This window comes from Amphiprion ocellaris, unplaced genomic scaffold, assembly GCF_022539595.1.
Source record: "Amphiprion ocellaris isolate individual 3 ecotype Okinawa unplaced genomic scaffold, ASM2253959v1 Aocel_unscaffolded195, whole genome shotgun sequence".
In the NCBI taxonomy this organism is placed as follows: domain Eukaryota; kingdom Metazoa; phylum Chordata; class Actinopteri; family Pomacentridae; genus Amphiprion; species Amphiprion ocellaris.
This window is the reverse complement of record NW_026559361.1, coordinates 15,787-32,759: the sequence shown is the minus strand read 5'-3', so window position 1 is coordinate 32,759 and position 16,973 is coordinate 15,787. Positions and strand designations below refer to the sequence as shown.

Below are 16,973 nucleotides of genomic sequence, written 5' to 3'. Positions count from 1 at the left end.
GTGGTTTAACAGGACGCTAAAAAGCAAACGGAAAACTTTTATTGTGTTTTTTTTCTTCTCCATTTCTGTGTTTATCTGAAGTACAAAGACGTTACAGATTTACTCTGAATCCACAAATACTTCTATATTTACACAAACAGGTGCAATTTCAGAGGTGAAAGGGGAACGCAGTGTTGTTTACTGACCTTAAAGTCTATTTTTGATCTGAGATGAAGTCGTGTTTTGTCGGTTCTTAACTTATTTATTGTTTTTAACGATTCCGTGGAGTTTTACATGACGGCGGAGCTGCCTTTGAACAAGCTGCTGCTTCTTTACAAAAAAATCTACAACCAAGTCTGTTAAACTCTCTGTGCTGTCACTGGAAGACCCTGGCTAACCACTAGCATGGCTAGGCTAGCAAATAGCATCTCTAGCCAAGTCACATCATTAGCATCTCTAGGCTAGCCACTAGCATTCCTCAGCAAGTCATTAGCACCCCTAGGCTAGCCACTAGCATTCCTCAGCAAGTCATTAGCATCCTTAGACTAGCCACTAGCATTCCCCAGCAAGTCATTAGCACCACTAGGCTAGCCACTAGCATCTCTAGGCTTGAGACTAGAATTCTGAGGTTATCCACTAGTATTACTAGGCTAGAAATAGGCTAGCGTCTAGCATCTCTAGTTTTGAGACTAGCATTCCTAGGCTAGCCACGAGTATTCCTTGATTAGCAACTAGCATCCCTAGGTTTGAGACTAGAATTCTGAGGTTATCCACTAGTATTACTAGGCTAGAAATAGGCTAGCGTCTAGCATCTCTAGTTTTGAGACTAGCATTCCTAGGCTAGCCACGAGTATTCCTAGATTAGCAACTAGCATCCCTAGGTTTGAGACTAGAATTCTGAGGTTAGCCATGAGTATTCCTTGGCTAGAAATAGGCCAGTAATTAGCATCCCTAGGCTTGTCACTAGCAGTATTATGCTAATGGCTTATATAGCTCGTCTAAGCTAGGGTAGCAACAAGAATATTTAAGCTAATCATTAGCATTTTGAGGCTAGTGAGGAGCATTTCTAGGCAAGTCACCAGTACTCTAAGGTTCTGATAGAATAGTCATTAGCACTCCTAGACAAATCATTAGCATTCCTAGGTTAGCAGTAGGCTAGTAACTAGCATCCTGAGGCTAATGACCAGCATTCCCAGGCTTTGCTAAGCTAAAAACTCTAATTCTTCGGCCTGTCACTTGGTTTCCGAGCATAACGACCAGCTGAGGGGTTGTAACTTCTTTAATCTTTGTTTTTTCTGTGAATTACTGCTTATTTTTACTTCTTTATATGGGTGGAGACGAGTCAAGGTTTTTCTTGTAAGTATGGTTAATTCAGAAGCTATTTTACAAGCGAACATCTTAAAAAATGTAGTCTTAATCTGTAGCCAGTGACCAAAGCTAAAAGAAACCACAAGTACCTCTGGAATGTACAGAGCTGTAATAGAGAAACTAAGACTTTTACTTTGAAAGTCTCATGGAGCTCAGATCAAAGGCAGCTTCACCCTCTGTGTGTTTTTATGTCTGTAAATAATTATTCTGAATCCTAACCTGAGCTGAACACCAGTTTCAGAGGCACAAGGGAACAGGATGCTTCAGATGATCTATTTTAACAAATGTTCCTCAGATGTTCGGATCAGAACCAGAACTGGTTTCCCCTGAAAAGTCTTGAATCGTGGCTTCAGTCACATGGAGCAGTCCGCCTTTTTTATTCCAAATGTTTTTACACACTAACCACTCTTTCAGCTGAGAACATTTTTACCAGAAAAACATTAAAATCAAGTTTGTCCTCAAAGTGAATATTGGAGAGAAGTAACGAGGAACATGCAGCGATGTCAGATTCACACTGTGAACAACGAGGCTAACGCATCTAGTACGGGTTATTATATAGCATTATAGTCAGCAGAATTTACAGGAAACTGGCCAGTAGCAGCTAAATTTAAGGTCTTCGTGGCTTTGTTCCATCTTCATTACACTGGAAAAAAATGCCCTGTCAAAACAAGAAAAAAACTACTTTTTTTAAGGAACTTTTACTTTCAAATAAGTGAAAAAATCTGCCAATAGAACAAGTGAAAATGGTTTGGTAAGATTTCTAGAAATAAGATATGATATTTAGAATATTGAGATCTTAAAATTAGCTGGGAAAACTTATTTTAAGCTCTATTTTACCAGGATTGTCAAGCTTAGGTGTCTTAAAATAAGCCAGATATGCTTAAAAAATATAGTAGTTTTTCACTCAAAAATAGATTTTTGCTTTCATGTAACCTCCTAATTTGAGATGTTTTAACCCTCCTGTTGTCCTCATTTACGGGCACCAAAAAATATTGTTTCCTTGTCTGAAAAAAAAATCCAAAAATTCAGCAAAAAAATTCCCCAAATTTCTGAAAATTTGCAAAACCTTCAGGAAGAAAATTCCAATAATTTCTTAAGTTTCCCTTAAAAGTTTTGTTTTTTAAAAATCCCCCAAATTTGGCAATTCTTGCAAATATTTTCAAAAAATGAGTAAAAATCTTGCAAAAAATCCTAAAAATATCTAAAGTGATTCCATATATATCAGTAAAACTTGTAATATTATCTTTAAGAACATTCACATAAAAATCAACCAAAATCCAGTGAAATTCGCTGGATTTTGGTTGATATTTATGTGAATGTTCTTAAAGATAATATTACAAGTTTTACTGATATATATGGAATCACTTTAGATATTTTTAGGATTTTTTGCAAGATTTTTACTCATTTTTTGAAAATATTTGCAAGAATTGCCAAATTTGGGGGATTTTTAAAAAACAAAACTTTTAAGGGAAACTTAAGAAATTATTGGAATTTTCTTCCTGAAGGTTTTGCAAATTTTCAGAAATTTGGGGAATTTTTTTGCTGAATTTTTGGATTTTTTTTTCAGACAAGGAAACAATATTTTTTGGTGCCCGTAAATGAGGACAACAGGAGGGTTAAAACATCTCAAATTAGGAGGTTACATGAAAGCAAAAATCTATTTTTGAGTGAAAAACTACTATATTTTTTTAAGCATATCTGGCTTATTTTAAGACACCTAAGCTTGACAATCCTGGTAAAATAGAGCTTAAAATAAGTTTTCCCAGCTAATTTTAAGATCTCAATATTCTAAATATCATATCTTATTTCTAGAAATCTTACCAAACCATTTTCACTTGTTCTATTGGCAGATTTTTTCACTTATTTGAAAGTAAAAGTTCCTTAAAAAAAGTAGTTTTTTTCTGGTTTTTGAGAGGGCATTTTTTTCCAGTGTAATGAAGATGGAACAAAGCCACGAAGACCTTAAATTTAGCTGCTACTGGCCAGTTTCCTGTAAATTCTGCTGACTATAATGCTATATAATAACCCGTACTAGATGCGTTAGCCTCGTTGTTCACAGTGTGAATCTGACATCGCTGCATGTTCCTCGTTACTTCTCTCCAATATTCACTTTGAGGACAAACTTGATTTTAATGTTTTTCTGGTAAAAATGTTCTCAGCTGAAAGAGTGGTTAGTGTGTAAAAACATTTGGAATAAAAAAGGCGGACTGCTCCATGTGACTGAAGCCACGATTCAAGACTTTTCAGGGGAAACCAGTTCTGGTTCTGATCCGAACATCTGAGGAACATTTGTTAAAATAGATCATCTGAAGCATCCTGTTCCCTTGTGCCTCTGAAACTGGTGTTCAGCTCAGGTTAGGATTCAGAATAATTATTTACAGACATAAAAACACACAGAGGGTGAAGCTGCCTTTGATCTGAGCTCCATGAGACTTTCAAAGTAAAAGTCTTAGTTTCTCTATTACAGCTCTGTACATTCCAGAGGTACTTGTGGTTTCTTTTAGCTTTGGTCACTGGCTACAGATTAAGACTACATTTTTTTAAGATGTTCGCTTGTAAAATAGCTTCTGAATTAACCATACTTACAAGGAAAAACCTTGACTAGTCTCCACCCATATAAAGAAGTAAAAATAAGCAGTAATTCACAGAAAAAAACAAAGATTAAAGAAGTTACAACCCCTCAGCTGGTCGTTATGCTCGGAAACCAAGTGACAGGCCGAAAGAATTAGAGTTTTTAGCTTAGCAAAGCCTGGGAATGCTGGTCATTAGCTCAGGATGCTAGTTACTAGCCTACTGCTAACCTAGGAATGCTAATGATTTGTCTAGGAGTGCTAATGACTATTCTATCAGAACCTTAGAGTACTGGTGACTTGCCTAGAAATGCTCCTCACTAGCCTCAAAATGCTAATGATTAGCTTAAATATTCTGTTGCTACCCTAGCTTAGACGAGCTATATAAGCCATTAGCATAATACTGCTAGTGACAAGCCTAGGGATGCTATTACTGGCCTATTTCTAGCCAAGGAATACTCATGGCTAACCTCAGAATTCTAGTCTCAAACCTAGGGATGCTAGTTGCTAATCTAGGAATACTCGTGGCTAGCCTAGGAATGCTAGTCTCAAAACTAGAGATGCTAGACGCTAGCCTATTTCTAGCCTAGTAAGTACTAGTGGATAACCTCAGAATTCTAGTCTCAAACCTAGGGATGCTAGTTGCTAATCAAGGAATACTCGTGGCTAGCCTAGGAATGCTAGTCTCAAAACTAGAGATGCTAGACGCTAGCCTATTTCTAGCCTAGTAATACTAGTGGATAAGCCTCAGAATTCTAGTCTCAAGCCTAGAGATGCTAGTGGCTAGCCTAGTGGTGCTAATGACTTGCTGGGGAATGCTAGTGGCTAGTCTAAGGATGCTAATGACTTGCTGAGGAATGCTAGTGGCTAGCCTAGGGGTGCTAATGACTTGCTGAGGAATGCTAGTGGCTAGCCTAGAGATGCTAATGATGTGACTTGGCTAGAGATGCTATTTGCTAGCCTAGCCATGCTAGTGGTTAGCCAGGGTCTTCCAGTGACAGCACAGAGAGTTTAACAGACTTGGTTGTAGATTTTTTTGTAAAGAAGCAGCAGCTTGTTCAAAGGCAGCTCCGCCGTCATGTAAAACTCCACGGAATCGTTAAAAACAATAAATAAGTTAAGAACCGACAAAACACGACTTCATCTCAGATCAAAAATAGACTTTAAGGTCAGTAAACAACACTGCGTTCCCCTTTCACCTCTGAAATTGCACCTGTTTGTGTAAATATAGAAGTATTTGTGGATTCAGAGTAAATCTGTAACGTCTTTGTACTTCAGATAAACACAGAAATGGAGAAGAAAAAAAACACAATAAAAGTTTTCCGTTTGCTTTTTAGCGTCCTGTTAAACCACCTCTTTAGTTTCTGTTAAATCAATTAAATAATATTAATGTTGGAATATTTACTGATGTGGATATTTAAGTAAACAATTATAAATTTGAGGATAAAATAAATAAAAGGAGAAAATTTACCTACATAATTTATTTTTTGGTGTTTGTATTCAGTTTAATTTAACTGCACTATTAAACTATGTGACCAAAAGTATGTGGACACAGTCTCAGGCTGTTTTTAACTGGTTTAAATTGGACTTTATGTCATTTCCAGTTTTTTAACATGACAAAAGCAGGATTTGTAATTAATTGGTTCCCAGTTTGGTGTGAAAATATTCCACTGGTCTCTGCACACAGCGAATCCAAACACCTGATAATCCAACTCTAATAATGCTGGAACACAGCAGTGGAACATTCAGGTGTCCACATGCTTTTGGCCATAAAGTGTGCTGTGCTTCATGTCATCAAAAATGTTTTTTAAAAAAAAAAAAAAAAAAAAAAACAGAAATAAATTTAAGGCTTGACCTGTTTTGTACCTGTGAGTTCGCTGAGCTTCGTGAAAAACATCTGATATCCACATTAACAGTAAAAAAAATCCACATTTGGAGCGGTTAGTTAAAGCTGCGACTCGACAGGGATCCAAACTAAACAAAGAATTTCTGTCATCTTGTAAATAATAATAAAATCAGTGATAAACTCATTTTCAGGCTTCCACAGTTCAACAACCACGAGGACAGTTTAGATTCACATCCTTCCAGAAAGCACCGGGTTTGACTGAGATGTAAAATAGGACTTTAATTAAAGAGGATTAAGTCACGTCTGTCTTTCTGTTGTTGCTGTTTTTGGGCTTTTTTCCTCCTGATTTTAAAACGTTTATCTAAAAATCTGCCCTCTTAGATTATTCTTTAAACTTCTGAAACCCAAAAACCATCTGGCAGCTTTGAAAGACAACGGATATTTAAATTAACAGAAATACTCCGATTATCAGCCATAAACTGTAAAAAAAAAAAAAAAAGTGTGATTTCATATAAAATCAATCATATCAAATTGTTATTGTGTCTCTTTTGTGTCGTTTTGTGTCTTCGTTTTGTCGTTCTGCGTTTTGGTTTTGTCGTTCTGCGTCTTGGTTTTGTCATTCTGTGTCTTGGTTTTGTCGTTTTGTGTCTTGGTTTTGTCGAGAGAAAAATGGACCTACAGTGAAGAGAAACGAGACAGAAGTAAAAACAGAAAAACAAACAGCTGCTTGAGTTCAGAGGTTAAAGGATAAATCAGGACTGTGTGACTCATTTATTCTAATTCTCAGAGATGTTGTGTTGCTTTTTTTGTTTCTGTTGGATGTTCTAGTGGTTTTATATGTGACTATTATGGTCTGGATAATGTAATAAAACGTGTAAATCACATCAGTCAAACCTCAGCGTCCACAGAGGATCGACTCTCACATTTAGGTTCCTCAGGAGATGATGCTCATCACCCTGCAGCTTCTGGTGGAGGTCCTGGAGAGAAAACCACTTCATCTGTTCACTCACTCATCCATCCATCCATTCATCCTTTCATCCTCCATCCTCCTCTCAGGTCCAGAGATAAGACTTGGTTTTAGGCAGAATCTTCCCTCACATCCACCTCCGTCCTCAGACGTCGTAGTCGGGCAGAGCAGAGTAGGAGACGCCGCCAACCGATGGAGGACTGGAGTGGAGAGGAAGCAGCCAGCAGAACACCGAGCCTGAACACAGCAGGAACAACACGGTTAGTTTTATGTCTCGTTTTTGTCTTCTATGTCTTGTTTTTGTCATTTTGTGTCTCCTTTTTGTCGTTTTCTGTCTTATTTTTGTCATTTTGTGTCTCGTTTTTGTCGTTTTCTGTCTTATTTTTGTCATTTTGTGTCTCGTTTTTGTCATTTTGTTTCATTTTTGTCGTTCTGTGTCTTGTTTTTGTCATTTTCTGTCTTGTCCATATATATGTATTTATATATTTTCCAGTACAAACACAGAGGCTGAACACACAGACAGTAGTCAGAACGGTATCTGACTGCTCAAACGTGGACTAACATGTGGACCAACGTGTGGACAAACGTGTGGACCAACGTGTGGACCAACGTGTGGACCAACGTGTGGACCAACGTGTGGACCAACGTGTGGACCAACGTGTGGACAGGACTGACCTCGTCCGAACACCTCCCTCAGCAGAGCCAGCTTGGGCTTCCTGGTGTGAGGAGGATGATGATGGGGCGGCTGGGAGGAGGAAGAGGAGGACGAAGACGAGGAGCCCCGGTCTTTGATCATCAGCCGGTTCCTCATCTGCTCGATGGGCGTCTCGTCTGTGATGATGGAGACCAGCTGAGGGACGGTGAGACATTCTGATTGTTAGATCAGCTGCTTTTAGAAGATCTTGTTAAAAACCTCCCTCAGAGTTGAAAGAGTTGGTGTCAGAAATGTGTTTCTGGAAACATGAGGCCAGATATGAGCTGCTTCTGATGTTTCTACAGATCATTAGTAGTTTTATACCTGATCGTAGAAGATGACCATCACAAACACACCAAACAGCACCGACTCCACCAGCAGGATGATGTAATGAGCCCTGAAACAAAGACAACAAAACAGACTTAAAATCAGTTAGATCTGAAGAAACGTCCTCCTGATCTCCTTAGAATCATCTGGTTCTTTATCTATAGGAACTTTATTTAATGAAGCAAAGTTCTACCTTCATACTGGGAATATTTCCAGACTTCCAGGTCCTTGAAGTCCATAGAGGAGAACATCCCCTGGAGAAGGTTCTAGAGCAGACCTACCAACAACTGTAGAACTTTCTACAGTTGTCGGTAGGTCTACTCTATGACTTTCTCCAGTTGTGGGTAGGTCTACTCTAGAACTTTAAAGTTGTTGGTAGGTCTACTGTAGAAGTTTCTCCAGGGGATGTTCTCCTCTATGGACTTCAAGGACCTGGAAGTCTGGAAATATTCCCAGTATGAAGGTAGAACTCTGATCATTGATAAAGTTCCTGTAGATGATATTGAGTGGTTCTGAGGTTCAGGTGTGGATTCTGATAGATCTTCTACTGATTGATTGATTGATTGATGTTGAGGACTCACACTATCAGGTGTTTGCTGGGCGACTCCTCTCCTTCTTTCTCTGCGTCTCCTTCTCTCTCACTCCTGATCCTCCAGATCCAGGCCGACACCACCAGAACCATGGAGTAGAGGCTGGCCATGCCTGGAGACCACAACATCAGCAGCAGCATCAACCACAACATCACCAGCATCAACCACAACATCAGCAGCATCAACCACAACATCAGCAGCAGCATCAACAACATCAGCAGCAGCATCAACAACATCAGCAGCATCAACCACAACGTCAGCAGCATCAACCACAACATCAGCAGCAGCATCAACAACATCAGCAGCAGCATCAACAACATCAGCAGCATCAACCACAACGTCAGCAGCATCAACCACAACGTCAGCAGCATCAACCACAACATCAGCAGCAGCATCAACAACATCAGCAGCAGCATCAACAACATCAGCAGCATCAACCACAACGTCAGCAGCATCAACCACAACGTCAGCAGCATCAACCACAACATCAGCAGCAGCATCAACATCGGCAGCGTCAACCACAACATCGGCAGCGTCAACCACAACATCGGCAGCGTCAACCACAACATCGGCAGCGTCAACCACAACATCGGCAGCGTCAACCACAACATCGGCAGCGTCAACCACAACATCGGCAGCGTCAACCACAACATCGGCAGCGTCAACCACAACATCGGCAGCGTCAACCACAACATCGGCAGCGTCAACCACAACATAGGCAGCGTCAACCACAACATAGGCAGCGTCAACCACAACATCGGCAGCGTCAACCACAACATCGGCAGCGTCAACCACAACATCGGCAGCGTCAACCACAACATCGGCAGCGTCAACCACAACATCGGCAGCAGCATCAACCACAACATCGGCAGCAGCATCAACCACAACATCAGCAGCATCAACCACAACATCAGCAGCAGCATCAACATCAGTAGCATCAACCACAACATCATCAGCATCAACCACAACATCAGCAGCAGCATCAGCAGCATCAACCACATCATCAGCAGCATCAACCACAACATCATCAGCATCAACCACAACATCAGCAGCAGCATCAGCAGCATCAACCACATCATCAGCAGCATCAACCACAACATCAGCAGCAGCATCAACATCAGCAGCATCAACCACAACATCAGCAGCAGCATCAACCACATCATCAGCAGCATCAACCACATCAGCAGCATCAACCACAACATCAGCAGCAGTGGCATTACTGATACATCACTGACACTTTGTATCTTGTGATATTTTGTCTTGTTTTTGTTGTTTTTTTGTCTGACTTTTGTCGTTTGTCTCGTGTTTGTCATTTTGTTTTTTTTGTCTTGTGTCAGTCTGCTTTTTTGCTTTGTTTCTCATTTTTGTCTCGCTTGTGTTTTTTGTCTTATTGTTGTCATTTTGTGTTTCGCTTTATTCGTTGTTTTGTGTCCCGTTTTTGTCGTTTTTTGTCATTTTTTGGTCTAATTTTTTGTCTCTTTTTTGTTTTGTTTCGTCTTGTTTGTCTCATTTTTTGTAGTTTTTGTAATATTTTGTCTTGTTTTTGTTGTTTTTTGTCTAACTTTTGTCATTTTGATCCTACAGTAAAATACTATATCATCAGTTCCAGAAATGAAAAACTGAGGCTGAATGTTGCTTAAACTGAATTTATTTTTCTTCATAAATTTCAGGTTGTTCATGATGTTTAGTGAAAAGATAATTCCTTAAATGTGAACATTTTTACACTAAATCAAAGGGAAAATTTGGAGTTATTTATGGGTTATTATGCTGTGATTTTACCGGTCACTGGAGATGAAACTGGACTGAATGTGGAACTTGAACTGGAATAAGTTTGACACCCCTGCTGTAGACGGTCTGTAACATCTCAGATTCTGTTCAGACTTTACTCCTTTGTCTTGTCATTTAGGTTCTGTCAGATGTTTTGTCTGAATTTTGAGCCTTATTTCCTGGTTTTCTGCTTCTTTCTTGCTGCAGTTTACTCACCGGTGTAGAAGAGAAACTGGATGAAATACTTCTGGTTCAGCTCCCCGACGCAGTTATTGATCCTGGAAACAGACAAACGTCAGACGGAGGAGCTGAGAGGCAGAACAGACGGAGGATGGATGGATAAATGGAAGCGTCCTCTCACCAGGGACAGTGGTGGTCCATGCGACGGATGCATCTCTGGCAGACTCTGCAGTGGTGAGCTCTGGGAGGTCTGTAGGTTTCACAGCGACTGCACACCGTCCATCCCTCACAGCCCTGAAACAGAAAACAATCAGTCTGATTAGTCCTGAAATACAGAAATAATAAATACGATCAGCCCTGGACCAGCTGCAGCCGCTTTATTCTGTTCTATTTGTCTCGTTTTTGTCGTTTTGTGTCTCGTTTTTGTCGTTTTGTCTCATTTTTGTTGTTTTGTGTCTCATTTTTGTCGTTTGGTGTCTCATTTTTGTCATTTTATGTCTCATTTTTGTCGTTTGGTGTCTCGTTTTTGTCATTTTATGTCTCATTTTTGTCGTTTGGTGTCTCGGTTTTGGCGTTTTGTGTCTCATTGTGTTTTATACTGAAGTTTGTTCATCAAACGTCCACTTAAACTTAGTTATTACTCTTTCTAAAGCCTCAAAACTACAGACGACTGTTGTATTTATTATTTTATATCCCATAAACCAGTCAGTTCCTCAGACTTTTTGTAATTTATCGGCCAACAACAGAAGAACAACAGAACATGTTGTCAGTTGCTGTATTGTTGAATTACAAACATAAGATCTGGTCTGAATCCATAAGAGTTAAACAAAACATGATGTTACGATTTAACTTCTCACCAGATGTTCAGAGTTTCTGGTTTTCAGACTGAACTCAGCAGACTTCAGTCTCTGAGCTCATAAGATAATAATGAGAGGCTAAGAGCAGCTGAGAAGATGTCAACACAGAGAACCTGCAGATAAATACAGTTTAAAGCAGCTAATAACAGAATAACAGCATCCCCTCTGTTATTAGACTTTAGCTGGTTTTAGATTCACCTATTAGACCAGAAACCTGAAACACACCTTCACACTTCAGTCTATCTGAAACATATGAAGCGGAAGTAAATGTTTGTGAACAGATGTGGAGCATTAAAGTTCATCTAAAGTCTAAACTCACCCGTTCATTCATCCGAGTCGACTGAGATCGAAGGTCTGAGAAGTCGATGGCTGTTTCAGGGAGAGGAACCATACCTGGATGTAGAAATACAGAAAAGACCAGAGAGTTAGAGTTAGTTCACGTCTCTCTCCCTCTCAGATTCATTAAACTCAATCTGATTATTAATATCAGTCTTATATGGGTGTTTTCAGACGTTTTATACACATGTTCCTCTAAGAACTTTACACATTTAAGTACATTTTTTAAGATAAAAACCCAGAAAAGAAACTAAACGTCTGAACAATCAAGACTGATGACATTCAGTCTAACTATTAACTAAAATTAATAATAAATTACCCAATTAGCTGCCAAAATATTTTAATAAAAACACTTTTTTAAAAACTCAAATCCTCTCAAACTGACTTCATATAATAAAATGTCCAAAACAGCAGCGTTTCCTGAGGTTTGTTTGTATATAGTTGTATTTAATTTGTTAATTTATATAATTATAACTATTTTAATTATTTTTTCTAATATTATTAAAATTATTTTTTAATAAAATTATTTTTAAAATTATTTTAAAAAAATATTTAAAATATTTTTGTCTTCTTTTATTTATCTGCATGTCAACCTAATTTTATTTTTTTCTGTTCAACAAATGCATTTAATAAATATTAGGTCAAAATCATGTAAATTAGTAAACAGAATAAATTAAAACGCATAATAATACAATAAAATAACACAAATAATAATATTATTTGTATTATTTTATTTTTTATTATTTAATTTAAAGTAATAATTTTTGTTGTTACATTACCTCATTTTTCATTTTTATTCTGTGCAAGAATTTTATTTTTTCAAATTTTGTTGTTAAATTATTTAAAATTATTTTATTATATTTTATTATATTTTGTCATTTTATTTCATGTTTTTGTTGTTTTGTGTTTCCTTTTTGTCTTGCTTGTGTTTTTTGTCTTGTTTTTGTCATTTTGTGTTTTGCTTCATTCGTTGCTTTTTATGTCGCTTCTGTTGTTTGTCCATTTCTTTGTCACTTTGTGTCTTGTTTTTGTAATATTTTGTCTTGTTTTTGTTGTTTTTCTGGTCTGACTTTAGTCGTTTCTCATGTTTTTGTTGTTTTTGTGTTTCCTTTTTGTTGCTCTTGTCTTTTAAGCTTTAACTAAAATATCAAACATCCTTTTCCAACAACGAACGTTCTACATTCTAACTGTGGTTTTATCCAGTTTCTTCTTAAATGTCATTTTTCAGGACATTTAATAATTTACAGGCCTGATAAACCGTTTCTTTGGGACGTTAGCAGACAGAATAAATCCCTAAACAGTGAAGAGTCGAGGTTTTAAACGGACCAGGATCTGAGAAGACGGCTTTGGAGTGGCAGGCCAGCAGCAGCAGCAGGATCAGGTTGAAGACGGAGCCGTGGAGAGTACACCACACACTGCAGAGAGGGAAATCACATGTTTAACACACAAAAAACATCACATCTATCCTCCCGAGTCATCATTTTTATCATTTCAGGATGAGATTCACTCAAAAAATGTGAGAATTTTGAGAAACACACCACATATTGTTCAACAAAACGTCCAAAACTCAGAAATATTTAGTTTACAGTGACGTTTCTCACACTTCACAAGCCGGAATAAACCATGATTTTGTCATTTTTGCTTATAAAAATGCCAACAAACTATTTTTATTATAAATTATCAGTAATCTGCTGATAATTTTTTAAACGAAAAGGATAATTCTTTGGTTTATAACATGTCAGAAAATAGTTAAAACTTTATTTCGTGGGGAAAATAGAGTTTATTTTGTTCACTCAGTCAGGAAAAAATGAAATAAAATCCTCAAATATTAAACTTATTATCAAATAGGACAAAGTAAAGCAGAAAATCCTAAGAAATGAGAACCAGAAATGACAAGGAATTGTTGTCATTTTTGCATAAAAATTAGTTGTGATTTTAAAATATTACATTATTTATTATTATATTTCTTACATTTATATGAGACTGTTTGCTGTAAATTCCACCAAAACACCACAGATTTTACTGATTAGACAGATCATTGCTCTGTAATGTGCTAAACCGCTTCACAATTTTAATAAAATGTTTTAAAACTGTATTATCCATCATAAATGTGGAATTCAGCTGTTATTAGCACAAATGTCAACAGTTTCACACAGTATCAAGCCGCAAGAACCACAGTGTAATTTTAAAAAAGGACAATAAATACTTGTAAACGAGCAGAAAAATCTAAATTAAATCTAGAAGAGCTAAATCAACTGTACTTATCTAAAGAAAACGTTTAAGGTTGATTTTTTTTTAGATTTAAACTCTTTTTCACTGCCAGGATCTATTCAGTCTGTGGAAAAAGACCCGGAAAATCGCCTCATAGAAGTTAAAATTATCAGAAAAGACAGAATTCACTCCATGTCTGATGTATGCCGAATTAAAGTCTGCCTGCTGCTGTTTTAGAAACCGTAGTGGTTCGAGTTGAACAGATTCAGATGTTTGTCAGACATACAAAAGAAAATTATATTGGTGGAATTCTGAATGGAGCCCGGTCAGGACGGAAACCTGACGGACTGTTTGGATCCTCAGGAGGTAAACAAACAGAAAACCACATTCATCTGGTGTCATTTAAACACTAAATCGTCACAAAAACACAAACAAAATCACCTGTACTTATGTTTAGATAACGTTTCTAGTTGAATTTTTTATATTTAAACTGGTTTTCACTGCCAGGACCTGTTCAGTTTGTGGAGGAAGACCCACAAATTCACCTCAGAAAAGTTTAAATTATTAGCAAAGACAGAATTCACATCATGTCTGATGTATGCCGAATTAAAGTTTGGTTTAGAAACCGCAGTGGTTCGAGTGGTTGAACAGATTCAGATCTTTGTTAGACACACACAAAAAAATTAAATTAGTGGAATTCTGAATGGAGCCCGGTCAAGACGGAAACCTGACGGATCAGCCGCCTCAGGAGGTAAACAAACAGAAAAACATTTATTTGGTGTCATTTCAACACAAAACCATCACAAACACACAAATAAAAGCCTTTAAACAGACGTTACTGTGATAAAAACACTGTTAGAAGGAGAAAAGAGGCTGGAGATGCTGATGGAGGTTAGCGTTAAATGCTGTCAGATGAATGGAGAAGAGGCGCCATGTCGCCGATTTTAGAGGTTTAATCGGAATAAAGAGACAAAGCACCGACCTGCCGGAGTATGCGGGGATGAGGACATACTGTATGACCACGTAGTCCGCGTAGAAGACGGAGAAATAAGTTAAAATCAGACAGATAACTCCGCAGGGATCCCGTCTGCAGCGGACCGACGCCATCTTCTGCCGGGCTCCGCCCCCTGGCCTCCGCTTCCGGGAGACGTCAAGTCGAAACCCGATCCTCGCTTCCTGGCTGTCAGAGTGACGCATAAATTCTTAAAGGGCCAGTTCACTCAAAATAAAGAGCTCAAGAACGATACAATTACCCTAAAAAAGGCACATTTGGGTCCATATATAATTGAGGGACTTTTGAAGCCCATGGGATATATCTTGCATACATTTCTATTAAAAGTAAAAAAAAAAAAAAAAACTAATCTTTTTTATGTTCATTATGATCATGTCTTTACAAATTCCAGAATTATTTATGATGAAAACAATCACTTATGAATAAAAAAAGGACTGGATATCACTAAAATATCAACTATGATGCAAAAATTCCCGTAGTTACATATTGACCTATCCAGAAAGACTTGAAAATGATGAAATTATGGAAAAGTAGTCCAGAATGACATGAAATTTGTCCTAAATGACTCGAAAATTATTCGGGTCAATCTATAACTGAGGGACCTTTGAAGTCCATGGGATATATCTTGCAGACATTTTTATTACAAGTAAAAAAAACTAATGTTTTTTTATGTTGATTATAATCAGGTCTTTCCAAATTTTGTAATTATTTATCATGGAAATAATCACTTATTAATAAAAAGAAGATTTTTCTAATATTGGCAGATGTTGACGCCAACCACTAATTCCAGCTATGAAATTATTTCTAGTATGAAGGTACAACTTTGCATGGCTTCATTAAATATCCTAAAAATAGCATCCGATTGCAGCAGATACATATTACAGATAACTGGATAATCAGGTAAAATCTGAATTAATAGATATTCCACAAAGTATTTATCTTTAATTAGATTATACACAAAGTTGCTGAACTTGTACAGACATTTGTTTCATACTGGTATTATCTGCACTGTACTCCTTATATTTCACATATGCAGTGTGTCTGCAGGGCAAATAAAACTGTATCAGCTGAATAAATGTTCACAAATAATCAAAAAACATTTGACTGACAATTAATGGTTCAGACCATTTTGCAACAGCATTTATTAGCAGAAAGAAACGCCTCCTGTACTGTCTGATAAACAGGTTTGTCACTGTGGGAGGGGCGTATTGCATCATTTAGAGGTTTTAATTGTGATTTTGGTGCTCCAAACTCAGTTTATGAGTTAAGGACTGAGAATGTGATGGTTGAGTTTCTGTGTTTTAATGTTTGTGTCTGAGTCTGATGAATGGATCAAATAGGGCCTATTTAAACTGAGTCAGAAGAGGAGTCAGCAGCTGTAGTCAAGTCATGTTGGTTTGTTTTTTATGGCAAGGACATATGGGCTTCAAGGATAATTTCATAGAAAATAGACAGATAGGAGTCACTGAAAACTCAAGACTGCCGTGATGTATGCGGTCTTTATAAGTGTAGTCAGCTTTAGTTCACAACTGTGTCATGATTTTAATAAATGCATCAAATGGTTCCCATTTAAATTAGCTCAGAGGAATCAGCAGCTGTAGTTGATTGTAATCACCCACAAGAAGTTTAGAGACCATGAAACTGTGAAAATTTGATTAATTCGACTGTCTGCATCACCAAAAGTGACAATTCAAGTTTTTGACCCTGCAGATTTTGTCATGTGTGCCAATAATAAATATTTTAAAGAACAAAAATGCATGATTGTTTTTGTGACTAAGGTTTATGTGTGTTGATGATTTCATTTTAGAAAATTCAGAGTTACAGAAGTCATTAGAAAATCAAGACTGACATGATATACTTTATTAGAGTATCTAACCTTTTCTTCACAACTGTGTGTCATGATTTTAATGAATGGATCAAATGGGTTCTATTTAAATTAGCTCAGAGGAGTCAGCAGTTGTAGTCGATCAGAATCACTCAGGAGAAGTTAAGAGGCCATGAAACTGAAAAAAATTGATAAACTCAACTTTCTGCATCAGCAAAAGGCACAATTCAAGTTTCTGACCCAGCAGATTTGGTAATATTTGCCTATCAGAAATACATGAAAGCACAAGTCAACAATCATGTGAATTATGAAGATTTTGCACTTTCAAAAGATTGTGCAATTTCTATTTTTCTAGAATACATGTGCTTTCCTTAGTCTTTCCACGTATGTACAATGTGAACAATAACAGTACTTTATCAGTGGGATACCACACATTTGTGCGTG

The 16,973-nt window shown here is 37.4% G+C and overlaps 1 protein-coding gene and 1 long non-coding RNA gene across 2 annotated transcripts; one reads left to right on the top strand and one right to left on the bottom strand.

Annotated features, from left to right (window-relative positions):
* Window positions 1-6,827: 6,827 nt before the first annotated feature.
* On the bottom strand, window positions 6,828-14,812 carry LOC111566689 (zf-DHHC domain-containing protein). Its single transcript, XM_055008783.1, has 9 exons — window positions 14,675-14,812; window positions 12,808-12,896; window positions 11,465-11,538; window positions 10,470-10,582; window positions 10,325-10,386; window positions 8,333-8,453; window positions 7,749-7,821; window positions 7,406-7,580; window positions 6,828-6,967 (listed from the first exon to the last, which is right to left on the bottom strand). The coding sequence occupies exons 1-9, from the start codon at window positions 14,797-14,799 to the stop codon at window positions 6,876-6,878; spliced, it is 924 nt and encodes a 307-aa protein (XP_054864758.1). The 5' UTR covers window positions 14,800-14,812; the 3' UTR covers window positions 6,828-6,875.
* LOC129348428 (uncharacterized) lies at window positions 6,852-10,648 on the top strand. Its single transcript, XR_008600964.1, has 2 exons — window positions 6,852-6,990; window positions 10,316-10,648. It is a non-coding gene; the product is annotated as an uncharacterized LOC129348428 (long non-coding RNA).
* Window positions 14,813-16,973: the final 2,161 nt, after the last annotated feature.

What these genes read in the sequence shown, in the direction of transcription:
- LOC111566689 (XM_055008783.1), bottom strand. Translation starts at nt 14,799, where the DNA reads ATGGCGTCGGTCCGCTGCAGACGGGATCCCTGCGGAGTTATCTGTCTG. An exon ending in AGCCGTCTTCTCAGATCCTG is followed by an intron (nt 11,539 to 12,807) that starts GTCCGTTTAAAA and finishes TTCTACATCCAG; the next exon opens with GTATGGTTCCTCTCCCTGAA. An exon ending in GAGGGAGGTGTTCGGACGAG is followed by an intron (nt 6,968 to 7,405) that starts GTCAGTCCTGTC and finishes TGCTGTGTTCAG; the next exon opens with GCTCGGTGTTCTGCTGGCTG.